The sequence below is a fragment of the Nannospalax galili genome, unplaced genomic scaffold, assembly GCF_000622305.1.
Source record: "Nannospalax galili isolate Female #2095 unplaced genomic scaffold, S.galili_v1.0 scaffold180, whole genome shotgun sequence".
NCBI lineage: Eukaryota > Metazoa > Chordata > Mammalia > Rodentia > Spalacidae > Nannospalax > Nannospalax galili.
In genome coordinates, this window is record NW_008348199.1 from 666,088 (window position 1) to 684,228 (window position 18,141).

Below are 18,141 nucleotides of genomic sequence, written 5' to 3' on the forward strand. Positions count from 1 at the left end.
AGAAAGCACCAAGAAAGAAGAGGTGCATGGGAGCTGAGGAGTAAGCCCGCCGTGAGCAGACAGACAGGGAAGAGAAGCAGCACTGTGGCTGTGCCTACAGAGCGAGGTGGGGCACGGCACGCACACTGTCTCCATCTGCTCTGGTACTAAAAGGGCCAAATTTTAATTTATAACTTACAATTAAAAAATGAATCACTGGGGTGAAGCACCAAGAAAGAAGAGGTGCATGGGAGCTGAGGAGTAAGCCCGCCGTGAGCAGACAGACAGGGAAGAGAAGCAGCACTGTGGCTGTGCCTACAGAGCGAGGTGGGGCACGGCACGCACACTGTCTCCATCTGCTCTGGTACTAAAAGGGCCAAATTTTAATTTATAACTTACAATTAAAAAATGAATCACTGGGGTGTGATGTCTTCTCATTTCTGATATTTCAGCATCATTTGCCTTTGCTCCGGTATTTTAGGACAGGTCTCATCTCACTGCACATACTGTATATGCCTTTAAAATCTGATAGGCTCAATAAACAAAACTCCAAAGAAATATTAAATACACCACTATGCTTGTAATATTTTCTTTTCTTAGTGATTTAGAGGAATTCAGGGATCTTGCAATGTTGTATCATCACCACAAAACCCAGTTATCTACATGGTTAACCATGTCACTTAAAAAAAAAAACTTCTCTAGTACAGGAACATATGGTTTGTAAGAACTGGACACTCCCAAGTTCAAGTGTCAGCTGATGAGTGGTATATTACCTCATCTACAAATGTGATCTGGTCACACCAGCATCTGCTGCATGTGTTGCCACAAGTAAGGTCATTGTGTAAACACAAGAACTAAACCAAGGCTTGTGCAGAAGCGAATGGCACTAGCATCTAACAGACACCCAAGTGAAAACACCATGAGCATGGCTCCCACAACACCCAATGACGTGACCTTCTGCTGGGTTAGTTCAAGGAACATGAAAGCAAGCTACACACGAAGCTCTTTGTCAAAATGAATCCCCTCTCACTGGAAAAGACAACATCTGCACCCACACTTCAACACTCTCCTAAGGCCTTTCTGTGACTGGAAGCTTTCCTCTTTTTTGTTTCCTTTTGCTTGATCTAAAAAACCCTCCCAGTTCTGTAGGCAGTGACGCGCCAGCTTTGTCTGGTCTTAAAGGAGGGTCTTCTGAAGCTCCTGTTTTGCCTTTTTCTGACTGTTCTCATCAGCTCTCTATTGTGCTCTTTAAAACAAGAATTCTGTGTTACACACTGGACAAATGGCAGTATCTTCACCACAAAAACCACGTTTCTTGGTTCACTTACACTGAAACGTGCGGTTCTCTTGGTAGACACCCTTTTCCCCCCAAGAGAAGACTCCCTGGGTCAAATTCCCCTCTCTGTCCTAGGCAGGGCTCTGTACTGTCCTCAATCAGGTTCACTCCCTCCACTCTCAGCCTCCCAAGGCTTGGCTCACCTGTCTTCCACAAGCAAAAAACACAAAGCCATACAGGGCCCAGAGAAAAGAGCAGGGCAGAATTTGGCTCCCCAAGGGAGTTCTTAAACAGGTTTCACTTCAAACTTACACAGGTTGCACTTGGACTCTGGCTATTCATCACTGTACTAAACAGGTTTTATTTGGCACAGTGACTTGGTGCACTGAAGGAAATAATCAAGGCCCCACAGAGAGCACCATGCAGAAAGGATGCCCAACTGAGGAGACGGCAAAAGCCAGAGCTCCTCTTTCAGTAGCAAAGGGCTAGAGAATAGAGCCTTTAACAAGGAAAATGAGAGCCAGGGCAATGCTTGTCCTTAGTGCTGGAGAGCAGACTGCTGCTCCTGTTTCTGTATTGTCACCTCTGTTAGTTCTAACTGACTGGATACTAAGGACTCCACAGTGAAAACAGGTCAAATGTTTCATGTTATTTCAAGGACCACATACATACTTCACAAGGTAACATACAACGTAAGGACTAAAAATGAGCTGCCTATGCCACATTATGTTAGTAACATGCTGGTCTGAGAAGTCCTGGTCACGTTGCAAATTCACTCACTAGACTGTGTGCCAGCAAGCTTACATACAGAACAAACACCTAGATAAAGACATGCTAAGCTACAGCACCTGGTTGTGGGTCATATGCAAGGATACAAGGGTTGTTGTCATCGATGTTGCTGCTGTCCAGGATCAGAGGAATACCATCCAGCTCGTTCACCTATGGAGAAAAATGATGGACAACCAGGTCAGGGTCACAGGATAGATGACTCATTTCTCCTCAACTTCCTGAATATTATAATATTATTTGCATAAATAAAACACCTGTTACCAACCCCGAATTATTTAAAATCAGACATCTGGGTGTTGGAGAAATGGCTCAGTCAGTAAAGGGTTTGCTTTGTAAGCATAAAGACCCGATTTGGTCCCTAGAACCCTTGTTAAAAAACCAGGCAGTATAGGGCTGGAGAGATGGCTCAGCAGGTAAGAGCACTGACTGCTCTTGCAGAAGACCCAGGTTCGATTCCCAGCACCCACAAGGCAGCTATGAACCGTCCTTAACTCCAGTCCCAGGGGAATCTGAAGCCCTCTTCTGACATGGGTGCACTCACATACATGCAGGCAATACACTCATACACATAAAATAAAAATAATAAATAAAAAACAAACAAACAAAAAAGCCAAAAAAAAAATACAGGCAGTGGCTGGGCGTGGTGGTGCACGCTTTTAGTCCCAGCACTCAGGAAACAAACAAAAAAGCCAAAAAAAAAAACAGGCAGTGGCTGGGCGTGGTGGTGCACGCTTTTAGTCCCAGCACTCAGGAGCCAGAGGCAGGTGGATCTCTGTGAGTTCAAGGCCAGCCTGGTCTACATAGTGAATTCCAGGACAGCTGGGACTACAGGGAGACCCTGTCTCAAAAAGACCAAAAAAGGAAAAACAAAACAAAACACCAGGCAGTGGTGCACACTTGTAATCCCAACACAAGGAAGACACAGACAGGACAATCCCTGGGGCTCGCTGGCCAGTCAGAAAAGCCTCATCAGCAAGGTCAAGGAAACTGTCCAAAAACAAAGTTGATGCATACTGAGGAATGACAGTGGAGGTTGTCCTCTGACCTCACATGCATGTGGGTACATATATATGTACCTACACATGCATACACACAAAAAAAGCAGACATATGAACACAGTGTAACTTCATATTCTTTTCACCCTTCCTCAAAACTGTTAGGGCAATTTGGCAGCCATATAAAAAAAGAATGCATTATATCCTAATGCTGCCTCACAAGGACAAATGCTGACCTAATGAGCCGTGACTCCTGAATGAAGAAATGCTACAAGATGACAGACCAGACTCTTGTCCTATTCTGGAAGTAGGAAATGGTTTTCTAATTATGATTCAGGTCCAGAAACGAAAACTTTGGTTTGGTTTGTTTGTTTGGTTTTGAGACAAAGTCTCCCTGTAGCCCCAGCTGGCTTGGAATTCACTATGTAGACCAGACTGGCCTTGAACTCACAGAGATCCACCTGCCTCTGCCTCCCAAGTACTGTTAGTAAAGGCATGTGCCACCACACCTGGGTATATATATGAGTGTTTGGTCTGTACCTATGTAACTGCACCCATGTGTGTAATGCCTACAGAAGAGGGTGTTGGGTCCTCTGGAGTTATGAATGGTTGCTAGCTGCCACGTAGGTAATGGGGACTGACCCCAGGTCCTCTGTAAGCGCAGCTCTTAACCACTTAGCCATTTCTCCAGTCCCTTGACATTTTTCTTAACAGGCAAATGAAAAAAACTGAGAAAAATATCTGTAGGGTACTACAGATTGATATTTGAAACGGATTAGCATTTTACTATATAAAGAACTTGTAAAAACTGGGGGCTGGAGAGATGGCTCAGCAGTTAAGAACACTGGTTGTTCTTACAGAAGACCTGGGTTCAAATCCCAGCACCTACATGGCAGCTAACAACTATCCATAACTCCAGTTCCAGGGGGTCCGATGGCCTCTTCTGTTCTCTGTGAACACTGCATGACACAGGTGCACTTACCTACATGCAGGCAATACACTCATACACATAAAATAAATATAATAAATACAATATTTTTTTTAAAAGAACTCACAAAAATGGAAAGTCTGAGATTACTGCTCGGTGGAAGATGAATGGCAAGGGTCAGGGTACGGGCTGGAGGAGAAGAGCTTGAATATCATTCTAGGAATTAGGAGACAGGTAGTAGGACTGGGGGCTGAAGCCCGGCTAGATCCCAACCCTGGGCAAATCATGGAACCTTCAAGATTTAGTTTCTTCACCTGTAAAATGGGTTATGCAAAAGTCTACTTCAAAGGGCAATAGTAACTGTGCAACAGATCACAACATATGGTGAGCACAGAGAAAATGCTCTGTGAAGGAACCGATGATAGAGGGTCTTGTTGCTAGCTGACTGTGGCAAAGAACTGGGGACTCCTGAAACCCTGAAGACGCAAGGGTATCTTCTACAGGGCCAAATACACACCTGTATTCTGCATGGTGCCCAACTGCCAACTTCTCAAATACCATTTTTCTTGATAAGCAAGAAAACAAAATTATTCAGGATTTAATCAGTGCAAGAAAAACACCTCCCAGGGGCTGGAGAGATGACTCAGTGGTTAAGAGCACCGACTGCTCTTGCAGAGGACCCGGGTTCAATTCCCAGAACCCACATGGCGGCTATGAACCGTCCTTTAACTCCAGTTCGAGGGGAATCTGATGCCCTCTTCTGACCTCTACGGCATTGCACAACATGGGTGCACTCACATACATACAGGCAATATACTCATACACATAAAATAAAAATAATAAATTAAATATAGTTAAAGAAAAACACCTCCCTCATTAAAGAAAAAAGTAAAACCTAACACATATCAAGTGGGTAAGATTTTCTTAGATAAAAATGAAATCACATGCTAAATGCTGAAATTTATGCAAGCAATGCAGGTAAATTAAGGATGTCTTGAGAGCTTGTTTGGAGGTTCTCGCAGGGGAGTGCAGCTACTCAGATACCCTAACTGGAGACGGGTCCTCCTCTTTGGGGAAGGTCATACTCTTCAACAGAGCGCATAGCTTCGGGAGGGACGCACATGGAGCATTGCGGGAGGAAGACAACACCCGCCTAGCCAGCCAAATCAGTCAAATCAACCCTGGCGATCAATGGGGTGACATGTCGCAGCCAGATCGCCCTCACATCCAGTAAATTAAAGATTTCTTAAAAATCATGGCACAACTGGAGCTGAGGGTGAGCAGGGGAATGTGCTTCTAGGCAAACACCTCACTCCCACAGCTACATTACAAAAGGTTACAAGGAAACTTTTTATAGAAACGCACTGACTGTTTTCAGCATAAACGGTCTATTCTCAACACAGATGACAAATACATAATTATATACTTAAGAATGAACACAGGTTAAGGTCACTGGGAACAGTGAACAGGAATGCAACACCTTCAGGAAGGGGCCAACAACAGAATTTGTTATTAGAGCTCAAGTTTATTGCTACAGCTACATGTGTAGAACTAATGTCTGGGGCATGAGAGAACAATTAGGAAATTAACGAGTTTTCTTCTGTTAGCACTCCATAAAATGAGGAAGTTGTTTGTTTCCTTACCTAACAGGTTGGGAACTGATTGTAAACCCATAATAAATGAGTCACAAGTTGTAGTTCATTTGGCAGAGCCAAGCTCAGTCAACGCTTTCTTTATACGTAGTAATGCTGCCCAACAAGATGGTAAGTCTAGCTTCAACAAACATTTGGCCCTTGGAAACAGTGTAGACAGAGACAACTAACTGATCCTCTCCCTTTCTTCTCACAGGCCAGTGATGCCAGGGCACACTGCAAAACACACAGGTCCACCTCTGAGGAGCACGCTCCTTTGGGGCTGGCAGAAAGCCGCCTCAATTATTCTGGCTGTGTTGACAATGAATGTTAAAAACACAAAAACCTAAAGAAAGCCAAGAGCACACACGATACCAGGATGGGCAGACTCTCTTCTCAACATGTGGCAGAAACATATTCATTAATAGCTCCCCAGAACATGCAGACCAGAACCACAGATCAGTAATCTCATGCCAAAATGAATGGGCATTGCAAAGCTCAGACTAAATGTCCATCTAGGGATGGCAACATCCTGGAGGCAAGCTGGCAGTGAGCTCAGACAGCTGAAGGATGAAGGAACTGTCTCAAGGAGATGCAGAAACCTAGGCCTTTGGGTGAGACTCAGTTACCACTATTCTCCCCTAATGGGGAACATGGGGTTTTTGAGACAGCTGACATGTGGAATTCCTCCTCAGCCTTTTAGGCTTGTGAGCTTTAGTCAATGTTGGGGTTTTTACATGGGACACAGTACTTTGGGGAAAATTATGCATTTAGCAGGGCACCCAGAATGCCACAAGAAAAGTGGCAATGATTTGTAGCATTTTTATTTGACTCTGAGACTCTAAAGGTCTCCTTTCTCTTTTTTGAAAAAAAGATATACCTTTTTTTTTTTTTACCCAGGCGTGGTGGTGCATACCTTTAATCCCAGCACTTGGGAGGCAGAGGCAGGCAGATCTCTGACTTTAAGGTCAGCCTGGTCTACACAGTGAGTTCCAGGCCAGCTGTGGCTACAGGGAGACCCTGTCTCAAAAAGACCAAAAAAAGGGGGGAGAGAGAGAGAGAGAGAGAGAGAGAGAGAGAGAGAGAGAGTCCTGTTTCTATTTGTGTGTGTGTATGCCAGGCGTTGGGGGTGGGGCACCATGGAGGCCAGAAGAGAGTGTCAAGATCCCATGGAGCTGGCATTAACAGATGGTTGTGAGCTGCCCAACCTGGGTGCTGAGAACAGAGCTCAGGTCGTCTTCAAGAGCAGTTCATGTTCTTAGTCACATTGAGCCACCTCTACCCCAAGGTGTCCTTTTCTATATGACTTGAAAAGAGTTGCACACAGTAATCCTCTAGGATGACAAGCTGTTTGACAACAAAATTCAGATAAGAAAGATACTCTTCTAGAATCATAAGAAACTGGTGGTTGTGGGTTACTCTAGAGTTAGGGCCATGTTTGTTCCATGAGCCGACAGACCAAACCTATGGATCACTGATTTCCACCCTTACTCCTGCTGGATTCTGCCTTACATAGTAATTCCAAGATTCACACCAATATGAATATAGTACCATTCATCTTTAACGACACTTGTCTCCGTGATCTTTGCTGCAGCTTAGCAGTGGAGCTTTGATGACAGAACTTCTGTCTCCAGTGCTGGGAAACAATGATGTGACTCAGGAAGCAACTAGCAAGCAGGCAGTTTGCATTCTGTGGACATTCCTCCAGAAAGAACTCAGACTGGAGGTTGAAGTCAGTGGTTTCTCAACTTTGGCTACACACTAGAAGCATGTGTGGAGGTCTCAAGACATGCCAATGCTATGTTTCTAACCCCAGAACAAACACACCTGAATCTCTGAACACCATTGTCTTAGACGAGTTTCCAGATGACTCTACACTGCAACTGAGGTCAGAACTCTGAACCTCCCAAAGCCAAGAGCACCCCTTAAGCCAAGGGAGAGACCTGCTGCAGCCCAGGAAGAACTGAAGCTCCTCTAGCACCTGCCAGTGTTGCTGCTGTTTTCTTCTAAAATGTATTCACTGAGATAGAACTTACACACAGAACTGCCACTGTGCCTGCATAACCATAGACAAGTCATGAAAGAGCACTGCCACCACCCCCAAAACTCCCTGGTGCACCTTGGCAACCTCCTAGCCTTTAGGCAACCAACTGATCTGCTTTCTATCACTCTTGTATATTTTGTGGGTTCTATAACACAAATGAAACTTATCAAAAGGAGTCTTTTCTGATATTTCTGACATTCATTCATCTTATTTCATGGATAATACTTTCATTTCTGATCATTAACATACCACCATTTCCTTATTCTCCCTGGAGGCAGGGAGGATTTCGGCAGCCTCCGGCACCATCTGTCATGAACAGAGGTGCTTGTGGACATTTGCATCCAGGTCTTTCTGGGGTTGTTTCCATTTTTCTTGTGTCAATGCCCAAGAATAGAAATGCTGGGCTACATGCTAAGTGTATGTGAACTTTACACAAACTGCTAAATTCATTTCCAAAGTGGTGGCACAAATTACATCCCCTTTACACAGTGTTCTAGTTACTAAGGTCCTTATTAACACTTGGTAACTGTGGCCTTTTTAGGTGACTTTATACTCTCTGGTCTTTTTTTTTAAATAATATTTTATTTTTTATTTCATGTGTATGCGTGTATTGCGTGCATGTAGGTAAGTGCACCTGTGTCATGCAATGCCCGTGGAGGACAGGAGAGGCTGCTGATCCCCTGGAACTGGAGTTACGGACAGTTGTTAGCTGCCATGTGGGTGCTGGGATTCGAATCCGGGTCTTCTGTAAGAACAGTCAGTGTTCTTAACCACTGAGTCATCTCTCCAGCCCCACACTATGTGGTCTTACTTTGCATTTCCCTATGACTAATGATGTGAGTATCTTTTCTGGTGCTTATCTACGAAGATGAGAAAGAATAAAGAGACAGCCTTTTAAAAAAACAGAATAGAAAAGTGATATAGACAACTTATATAAAACACTGTACATAATTACTGTGAGTGATTATGAAGAAACTTGGAAAATCTAGATATTTCTAAAGAGAGTACAAAATGTCAAACCTGACATAAGAAATTTAAAATTTGAACAGAATTAAGTTTAAAGTGGGCATGTGCAACCTTTTGACATTGTGACAATGTTGCTGTCTACAGGGTTCATACTTGAGAACTATGTAAGCAAATTACAAATAAACAAGTTTCAAACATGCATGCACGCACACACAAAAATCATCATGTTTTTTGTTGGGCTGAATCTACAGCTATTATTTACTAGCCTAAGACCTGCAGAGCACAACTAAAATGGCCAAAACTCACTGAAAAATACAAAGATCCAGAGAACTCTACAGGTGTCACCACACTTCCACGTTGTTCCATTGTGATGCTTTGAATATGGCTGTTGTAACAAAACAGGACAAGTGAAGGCTACAGGATGAATCTGATGAAGCCGGTATCACGTGGTTCTCAGAGTTAAGACAAACCTGTGTCAGAAAATTACAAGCTTTTAACTTGTGAGTGTATCTCACTCCCACCCACAATCCTCTAAGTAACATCAGCTAGACTGAACAGTCTACAAAAATACATCAAGATCAAGCAGCTTTCAAAAAAAATGCAAGCACAGCACAGATCAAGATGCAGACAAGGTAATGATTCCTCCTGATACCCATCAAACTCATCTCAGCCTGCAGAGAAAAGCACCAATCAAACTCAGCCCCTACTTAGGACTGCTTTCATCCTCAGAAAACGAGAAAATTGTCTAATTGAAAGAGGCTGTATATCAGAGGCCCATCATGAATTGCTCAGATAACAGTAAGCTCAGGTAGATGGTAACAACAGGAAAAACAAGAACACTGCCTGTCCCCCAAGTAATGCTGCAGAGAAATTAAGATGCCCAGGAAAGCAAGGAGGAGCTGGAAAGATGGATAAAATATTTCAGGCTTACCAACACAACAGAAGCAGTGGGGGAATAAAAATAAAATAAAACAGTAAGACGAACGTAGCTAAAAGAGGAGTGATCTTTTTACATTTGATTTGCTTTTTCTTTAGGGAAACAAAGACAAAAATCTTGGGTGACAAGACGGCACTGACATAAGAAGGGAACAGTACCTAGAAAGTCAGGGAAGAGACAAAGGACAGGAGGGGTACTGGGAGCTAAAGGTTTAAGTAGGGATTGGGGGGCAGGTTGGGGGAGAGAGCAGGCTAGCCCAAACTAAGGACATATGAAAATCCCTTATGAAAACCCATTATTTTATAAGCTAATTAAAAAGAGGGATGGCTGGAGAGATGGCACTGTTTGCTCTTGCAGAGGATCTGGGTTCAAGTCCCAGCACCCACATGGTGACAGACAACCATCTGTAACTCCAGTTTTGGAGGATCTGACAACCTCTTCTGGTCTCCAAGGGCACTGTATAACACGGGTGCACTTACATACATGCAGGCAAAAAGGGATCTGAACACAGATACCCTGTATGGGTAAAAGACATGGGTTGTTAAATGAAAATCTCAGTACCAAGCGTGGGATATGTCTTAGAACCTAGTCACAGGGTATTGCCATTGCTCTCGATTGCCAACCAGAACTAGATGTAGACCCTTTAACTGAAGACAGCACACTTGGTTGCAAAACAGAGAGATCAAGCAGGAACTGACCTGAAAACCTCCTCCTTACTAACTAGTTTTCATAGTGCCAAAAGCAGGCTGCTATGGGAGAAAAGAAATCCCCCTGTACAACCCTGCAAAGCTACATGACCAAGATGCCAGGCAAATTGCCTCCACTCATGTAGTAGTGGCATAAAAGTTATGGGGGGTAACTGTGTTAGTTACTTTTCTGTTGCTATGATAAAATTCCATCACCAAAAGTGACTTCTTTCAGCTTCCGGATCCAGAGGGAGAGTCCATAATGATGGGGCTGGGTGGGGGTGGGGGGTGGGGGAAGTTTGGCAACAAGCAGCCAGAGCAGGAAGTTAGGAGATCACATATTTAATCTGCACAAGGAAGCAGCAAGTGGGGTGAGGCTATAAACCCTCAAAGCCTGCCCCCAATAACATACTTCCTCCAGCAAAGTTATACCTCCTAAAGGCTCTACAAGCTCCTCCAAACAGCACCACCAACCAGGAACCAAGTGTTCAAACACCAAAGCAACTTATGGGAGACATTTTCATTCAAACCACCCCAGTAAGCAACTTCTTTTGGATCTGAGGCCTGTTCTACGGGAGAGAATTCAGGCCTGGTTTTGTAAACCTGGTCAAAATCCCAGGGCTTAGGAGGTCACAGGCCCTAGGGAGGATCCTATTACTCTTGTTCTGTTAAATGGTACGTTGTCAAACTGCCTTCTAAATATTTATGCTTATACCCATGGATTAGTGCTACCCTTATCTTGGCCAGAGAAGTTTCTCTCTGCAGTGGTCAGCAGTTAATGCAAGATTCATAACTGGCAAAATGCTGAGTAAGTATCTATTACGTGCTCCACTCTGAATGGTACATCTATATCGATCCCCTCCCCAGGGCTCAGGGAACATCACAGAAGAGGGACAGAAAGAATGTAAGAGTCAGGATGGGAATGAGAATTGAGAAATGCTATCTTCGGGACATGGCATGGCATGGCCAATGGCACCCATGAATTCACTGCAGCTATGAATGCTGCCCAAGATCAAGTCATCGAAGTCAGTCAGCATTCTAAAAGGCAGCACTACATGGACTCAGTGTGTCATTAACAAAAAAGGGAGAGGACGTTAAGAGAGAATGGACCATGGTGGAGGTATGGGGGGGGTAGGAGAGGAATGTGTTGGGGTACCTGTAGGGAGTGGGAGAGAGGTGTCGGGGTGCAGTGTTTATATGTATAAGTTGTCAAAGAATAAAAGGTATTCCATTAAAAAGTGAGGTGCACCCACAAAGGAGAATGAGGGTACACCACAATCTACCCATGGTACACTTGGACTTCAGGAAAGGGGATCTTTCTGCATCTCTGGCACAATAGTGTTGCTGGGTTCTACAAACCCCAGGAGAGAAAGAGCAGTTAGTTAGGATGATCAGAAGTACACACAGGACAGCAGGACACAAGAACAATGAGGAGGCTGCCCCCAAATGTTATAGTCACTAACTGCCAGTCTGGCAAAATCCAGGGTAAGCCGAAGACAGACCCTCCAGTGGCTAACCTTCCCTCAAATGTCTTGGACTTCCTGTGCTGGTCTGGATATGACAAGGAATTCTAAGTGCTGGTTTCTGGGGTTGCATTTCTACAGGGGTAACTACCATAGGGCTAGCAGAGTCCTTCTAGGTCAGAGTGTTGGCACAGGGTTGAATTCTATGGCAGGACTATGAGTTTGAGGCTAGCTTGGGCTACACACACAGGATAATCACTACCCCCATCCCTATGCCGAAAACAAAATAAAAACAAAACAAACTCCTCGAGCACAGTCTGAGGCACTAAGCTGAGCAAACCTGAGCCCAGAGCAGGTGCCCCGCATGCTGGCTGGGAACCACATGGGCCGAGCAGACTCAGGATCAGGTAGCACATATTTTTGAACATGAATTCCTTCATATTTTAACATACATGGACAAATGAATTTGACTATGAAGCTTCTGGACCTAAAATGTAATCTCTGTTATCTCTCTGGAAATTGGATAATGAGTCAGAATTAAAATTCCAATATGAGGTATCTCTTGTGGCCATTTTATTATTATAATGAATTTAGGTCTCTCATAGGAGCATATCAGAGTGGAATACATTATATATATATATATGCCTTGAGGCCAAAGTGATTTTAGGAGTTAATGAGATTCACTGTTGTTTTGACCCACTTAAGAATCTCCTGGGGGCAAGACCATCCCTACCTCACTAATGGTTCAGGATAAGGAAAAGGAGCAGCTGGAGGTAAGGTATCCTGAGACAATCAACTTCTCCCTAGAGGAGGGAGATCGAAGGTGAACCCCCACACCAGCAACACCAGACAAATGCCAGCTCCGTTCTAGTTAGAGAAGCTCCACTGGCACAGTGCTCCCCGCTTCTCTGGCCCTTCACTGCCTCCTTCCCAGAGATAATTACACCACAGCTACTTTCTGTTCTCTGGGGCTTTCCAAATTATTACAGGAGCCGTGTTACATCCATATTTGTATTGCCTGCTTCACCTTGATATAATAAATAGCCATTGCTTTAAAATTAAAAAAAAAAAAAAAGCAAATGTGAAGAAAACAAAGTGTTTCTTATGATGGATTCCACATACTTACCCCACACCTTCAAACCCACACCAATTTCCAAGTAAATCCCTAACCAACAGTACAGAGTGAGACAAGGGGGGGGAGTAAAATAATTATGGTAATGCCTATGAAAAGAAAATAGGATGATTTACTAAAGAGAGGGGTTAGTAAGAAAGACCTTCCTTTCTCCTCTCCCCTCAGTCCCTCTTAAAGACAGGGTCTCAGTAAGCAGCCCTGGCTGGCCTCATCTCACTGAGATCTGCCCAACTCTGTCTCTCAAGTTCTAGGATTAAAGGCATGCGCCAGCCACCACAACAAACTCCTGAGTTCAGTATCTGAATCTCAGGAAAGAACAGACACCTGAGAGTTGGCCTCTGACCTCTACACACATTCAATTAATTTTTAAAAACCTTTATTGAGCAGGGGATTATTTGGCATTATTATTATTATTAGAAAGGTTGAGTATTTTCCTACTGGCTTGAGTTCTTTAAGGTTTTAAGAGATAAAGGTCTTTAAGAAGTTCTGACCAACTGACACGTGCCAGGGTCACCCTGAGAGGGTGCTGAAACTTACTAAATAAGGCAGAATCAACAGGGCAATAAACATGCAAACAGAAAAGATGGACATGCGCATACCTAGCATGCCATGAGGGCTGGACAGCGGCACACAGAGCACCTGGATACACAGAGCACCTGGGTGGCGATGTAGGCACACTGCAGGGCCTAGCAGCCTGGGAGACCATATCCCCAGGTCAACCCTCCTTCCAGGACACTGCCCTCAGGAAAGTGCCAGGAAGGAAAAGCATGTGGAAACAAAGTGTGTTAAAGCAACTCATCACAGATTCTCAAAAGAGAAACGAATACAGAAGAGAGTGATACTGCAAATCCACAGTAAATGAAACGAAGAGTGTAGGTTCTGTGCAAACCACAGCAGCTTTCTGAATAGAGCAAAGCTCTTAGCACATCCAGAGGGACAAAGAGCGATATGATTAAGTTCAGCCACCAAATTCCAGGAAGATACACACACACACACACACACACACACACACACACACACACACACGTGTACACGTACACCTTTAAATCTGTGATCTCCATTGCTAAATTGCTCTCCAATCTTCTTTTAACAGACATGTGCACACGAATTTAGAGAATTTTCTCATGAAAACTTCACCTAGCTAATAAAGCTGTGATTTAAACGATAAATAAATTCAGCTAGTTTTTTGGTTGTGAGCCTGAGCCTTTAACAGCTGTGCCAATTCTCTCAGCTAGTTTTTAAAAACTGTATTTCTAAACACAACACTGAAAACAAACAAAATCCCGACCACATAATTGTTTTTAAACAATAAGGAAATAGCACATAGGAACCCAACAAATAGTTGATGAATGAAAACTCGATCAGTGCATTCCTACAAAATGTGTCTGCTTCCACCCTTTCCAATTACACATCAACCAGGCACCTTAGGGCCAGGAGGCAGGGAGGCATCTTCTAGGGACTAGGAATGCAGAGCACAACCCTCCACAGGAGGGGCTCTGGCTTAGCCTCTCAGCTTCCTAGAGCTTCTTCCTAACAAGGGGCAATGACAGGAAAGCCATAGAGATCCAGAGAAAGGAAAGAGGAACTGGCGTGTCACCTATACCTGACTTAGCCCCTTCTCATATGAAAGTCAAGGGAAACAAAATTAAAAAAGCTCCATTGTGACCAGAGGGTGTCACTTCAGTTATATGGTAAGAAAACAAACTGGAACAAGACCCAGCTTCTGGAAAGTGCCCCAAACGGGGCTATTAGCATAATCTCTTGTTTTCATCTTTCTACTCACGCCATTTCTACTTCATTCTTTGTAAAGAACTATAAGCTCGCTTAGTCATAAGAAAGAAAGCATGAGCAGCATCCGTTTTCCATGACTATTTCTTAAAGGCAGTTTAATTAAGCAAAACATTAAAATGACCAGTTTAAAAAAAAGAAAAAGACCAGTGATATGACATGTTTAAAATCTACATGAGAGTCCTCTGTTTTGAAGCAGAAGAAAATTTAAATCAAGAAAATAACCTCTTCAATGTGCCTGAGTGCACATTACTTAAAATTTCATTCCACCTAGAAGCCTCCTTACAGCCCCAAGATAGGACTTAAGAAAGCACAGCCCTGAAAGGTATCAGAAACCCTGTCAGCGGCTGAGAAAACAGGCAGCTGGGAGAAGTTGTTTGGCGCACCTGCACTAACGCGCACAGCTACATTACAACAAAAATAACCCATCCAGCAAGCCTGTAAAAATATACACTCCATCTTGGCTAGTTAAAGTGCAATTTCCACCCATAATGCACCTCTACAATGTCACACTTCGATGCCCGAACAAACCAAATTCTGTCCTGAACACATTCAGTCTTTAATTTTTAACCCACAGACAGTCTCAACCACCTGCTGTGATGCATACTGGGGATACGCACCTTAAATGTGCAAGAATGGCCACGAGACCCATGCCAGTACTGCTCTGTGCTGCACATCCTCTACGCACGGCAGGGAAGAACACCAACTGATGAAGGCTGGGAAGCCGACTGCTTGTCCTTCTGCCCCTGACAACCATGTGCATGGCCTGGCAAGCTAGCACAGATTTCTGAGGGGGTCAGGTCTACAGGGACACACTGAGCCAAAGAAAACTCTAGAAGTGCATTTTAGTATTGGAGATCAGTCTGTGAATAAAGCAGATGCACTTGAGAATCTATTAGCTCTGCTAGAAAATGAGAAATGAGAGAGCACGAGGAAACACATCACGTATGCAAAGATCTGATTCCCGTATGTTTGAAAGGTAGAAGTCAGCATTCCTACTGGACAAATAAACAGTATGATAACTTTAGCAGTTAACTAGTTTACAGCCATACAGCTTAGAGAGTGGTAAAGCCCAGGCCTGTCAAACTTAAAATTTATTCATTGAATTTGTTTCCAGCTCCAAGAATGAATTTCTGGCCTTCAGGAGAGGAAACAGATGTGGTGGTCCACGCCTGTAATCCTGGCACTTGGAATGATTATGTGAGAAGATCATCATGGATTTAAAGGTAGTACAGGCTCTATAACAAGACCCTGACTCAAAAGCTTAATTTTTTAAGCGATGGAAAGAGGCAGAAGGGGTAGCTAAAGCAGTATCAAATGTACTGAAAGCTATCCAAGTGGAGAATGCACAGGATGGAGAGAGGAGGTAGGTCTAGCCTGCTGTGAAGGAGGGTCTGACCATGTGAAGGCAGGTCTCAGGGGACCCAGGAAGAGACCTGAAGTTTCAAATGCTCCAACCCTGACCAACTTTAAAGAACTCTGGTATTTTCTCAATGCCCTCAGGAAGTTCACCTTTCCTGTATCAAAATGTCAGCAGCTATTTTAAGGTCTTTCTCCATGACTGATTTTGGTGTGTTCCAACATCAGAAAAGCAGAAATCCTTTTAATCAAATACTACATAGGCATATGACAAAAATTTAAAAGAAAGCTACTCTGCTACAGGCTGTGTATTAAATTAGAACTAAATGACAAATTAGCTGAATATATTACATTTAACAAAGGCAGGATGGGTATAGAGAAGGCCCTAGACACAAGACAGGAACTGCACAGTAATACAGAAGCAGCTTGTCTGATCCACCCATGGCAGGCTCAATCATGGGCTACCTTGAACTCCAGGCCCAGTTTCCCAGTTTGTCCTTTAAATTTTAATTTACTAACACAAATCTGCAGGGTGTGGCACTTGTAAATTTGCTCTATACGCATGTTCCCTCTATTCACAGCAGAACACCACAGCACTCAGAGGCCTGGGGTCCCACTGGCCTCTTGTATGAACTACTGCTCTGACCTCTATCATCGTGGCTGCCTTTTGCCTCTTCTGGGATTTGGATAGGCACTGTCCTTCCTGTGCCTGGCTTCCTTCAGGAAACACACTGTCACCATTCCAATAGCTGACTCTGTCGCTGTAGTATATTACTACCCAACTATATGAATGCATCATCATTCCACCAATGACAGACAGTAGGATGCTTCTAGTTCCTAATGAATGTTCATATATGACTTTTGTGAGGATATAAGAACTAATTTCTACATGTAGGTACACACACACACACATACATACGCACACACAGTGTCATATAATTGTTGGCTTAGCAGTACTGCTATAGCAAAGCTTGGGTCTCATGTTTTAGAGAGTTGGTCTTCAGCTTGGCCCTACTGGGAGGTAGAACCTTTTAGAGGTAGAGCCAAGCAGTGAGGTTTCAGATCATGGGGATTGTGTCCTTGAAGGAGACTGGGATCTCTTCCCTTTTGCTTGCTGGCTACCGTGAGGTAAGAGGGTTTGTTCCTTCATGTACTTAAAAAAAAAAAAAAAAAGAAAGACTTAATTTATGTGTATAATTTTTTTGCCTGCATGTACGTAAGTTTACCATGTGTATACCTGGTGTCCATGGAGGCCAGAAGAGGGCATTGAAGCCCCTGGAACTGGAGTTATGGATGGTTGGTAGCTGCCATGTGGGTTCTGAGAACCAAACCCGGGCCCTCTGCAGGAGCAGCCAGTGCTGTTAACTACTGAGCAATCTTTCCAGCCCCAACTTCATATATTTCTGCTATGTGTCACAGGCCTAAAGCAACAGGGCCAACAAACTACAGGCTAAAACTTCCAAAAGTGTGAGTCAAAAAAATCTTTTTCTGCTCATAAGGTAATTTATCTTAGGTATCTGTTACAGTGAGGGAGAGCTGAGTAAGACACACAGGCTTAGTTTACTTTTATTGGAAATGCTGGTTGATGTAACCTGGGCTAAGCAGAGAAGCAAGGCTTAGTCACGTCGAGTCCAAGACTGAGAGCAAATCCCTTCTTGTTTTACTAGGATGGGGGTGTTAATGGCATCACGGAAATCTTCAGAGTTGAGTCACTTACTAATGCACACCTATTGCTAAGGACCTTGGCTGGTCCTGACCCTCTTTCATCGTAGGTTTATGCTGTATACAAATAGAAAACTCACTCTTTAAGTTCTTTCAGCACCAACTTCTCTCTCCTCTGCTAAAACTCCAAGAACAAAACACCAAACCTTATCTCAGAGTTCCATGTATTCTGGGGACTTGGTTAATATTTTTTCCTAGTTCACTGTTTCCATGCTGGATAATTTTATTCCACCCTCAACGTCATTGCTGTTCTGCTCTTTCCTTTCTGCTAATGAGCCCATTAACTGTCTTTTTTGGTTTTGTTTAATATTTTTAAAACAGGGTCTCTCTGTGGCCCCAAATGGCCTCAATATCACAGAGATTCTCTTGCTACCTCCCCAGAGAGCTGGGATTAAAGGTGGGTACCACTGTGCCTGGTTTGGGGTTCTTATTCTTATCCCCCCCCC

The 18,141-nt window shown here is 43.7% G+C and overlaps 1 protein-coding gene across 1 annotated transcript in view; it reads right to left on the bottom strand.

Annotated features, from left to right (window-relative positions):
* Atxn10 (ataxin 10) overlaps positions 1–18,141 on the bottom strand; it is a 155,482-nt gene that overhangs the window by 29,729 nt on the left and 107,612 nt on the right. The window contains exon 10 of the mRNA XM_008844688.3: positions 2,131–2,194. Within this exon, the coding sequence (XP_008842910.1) occupies positions 2,131–2,194 (64 nt within the window). The remainder of the gene's footprint in view (positions 1–2,130; positions 2,195–18,141) is intronic.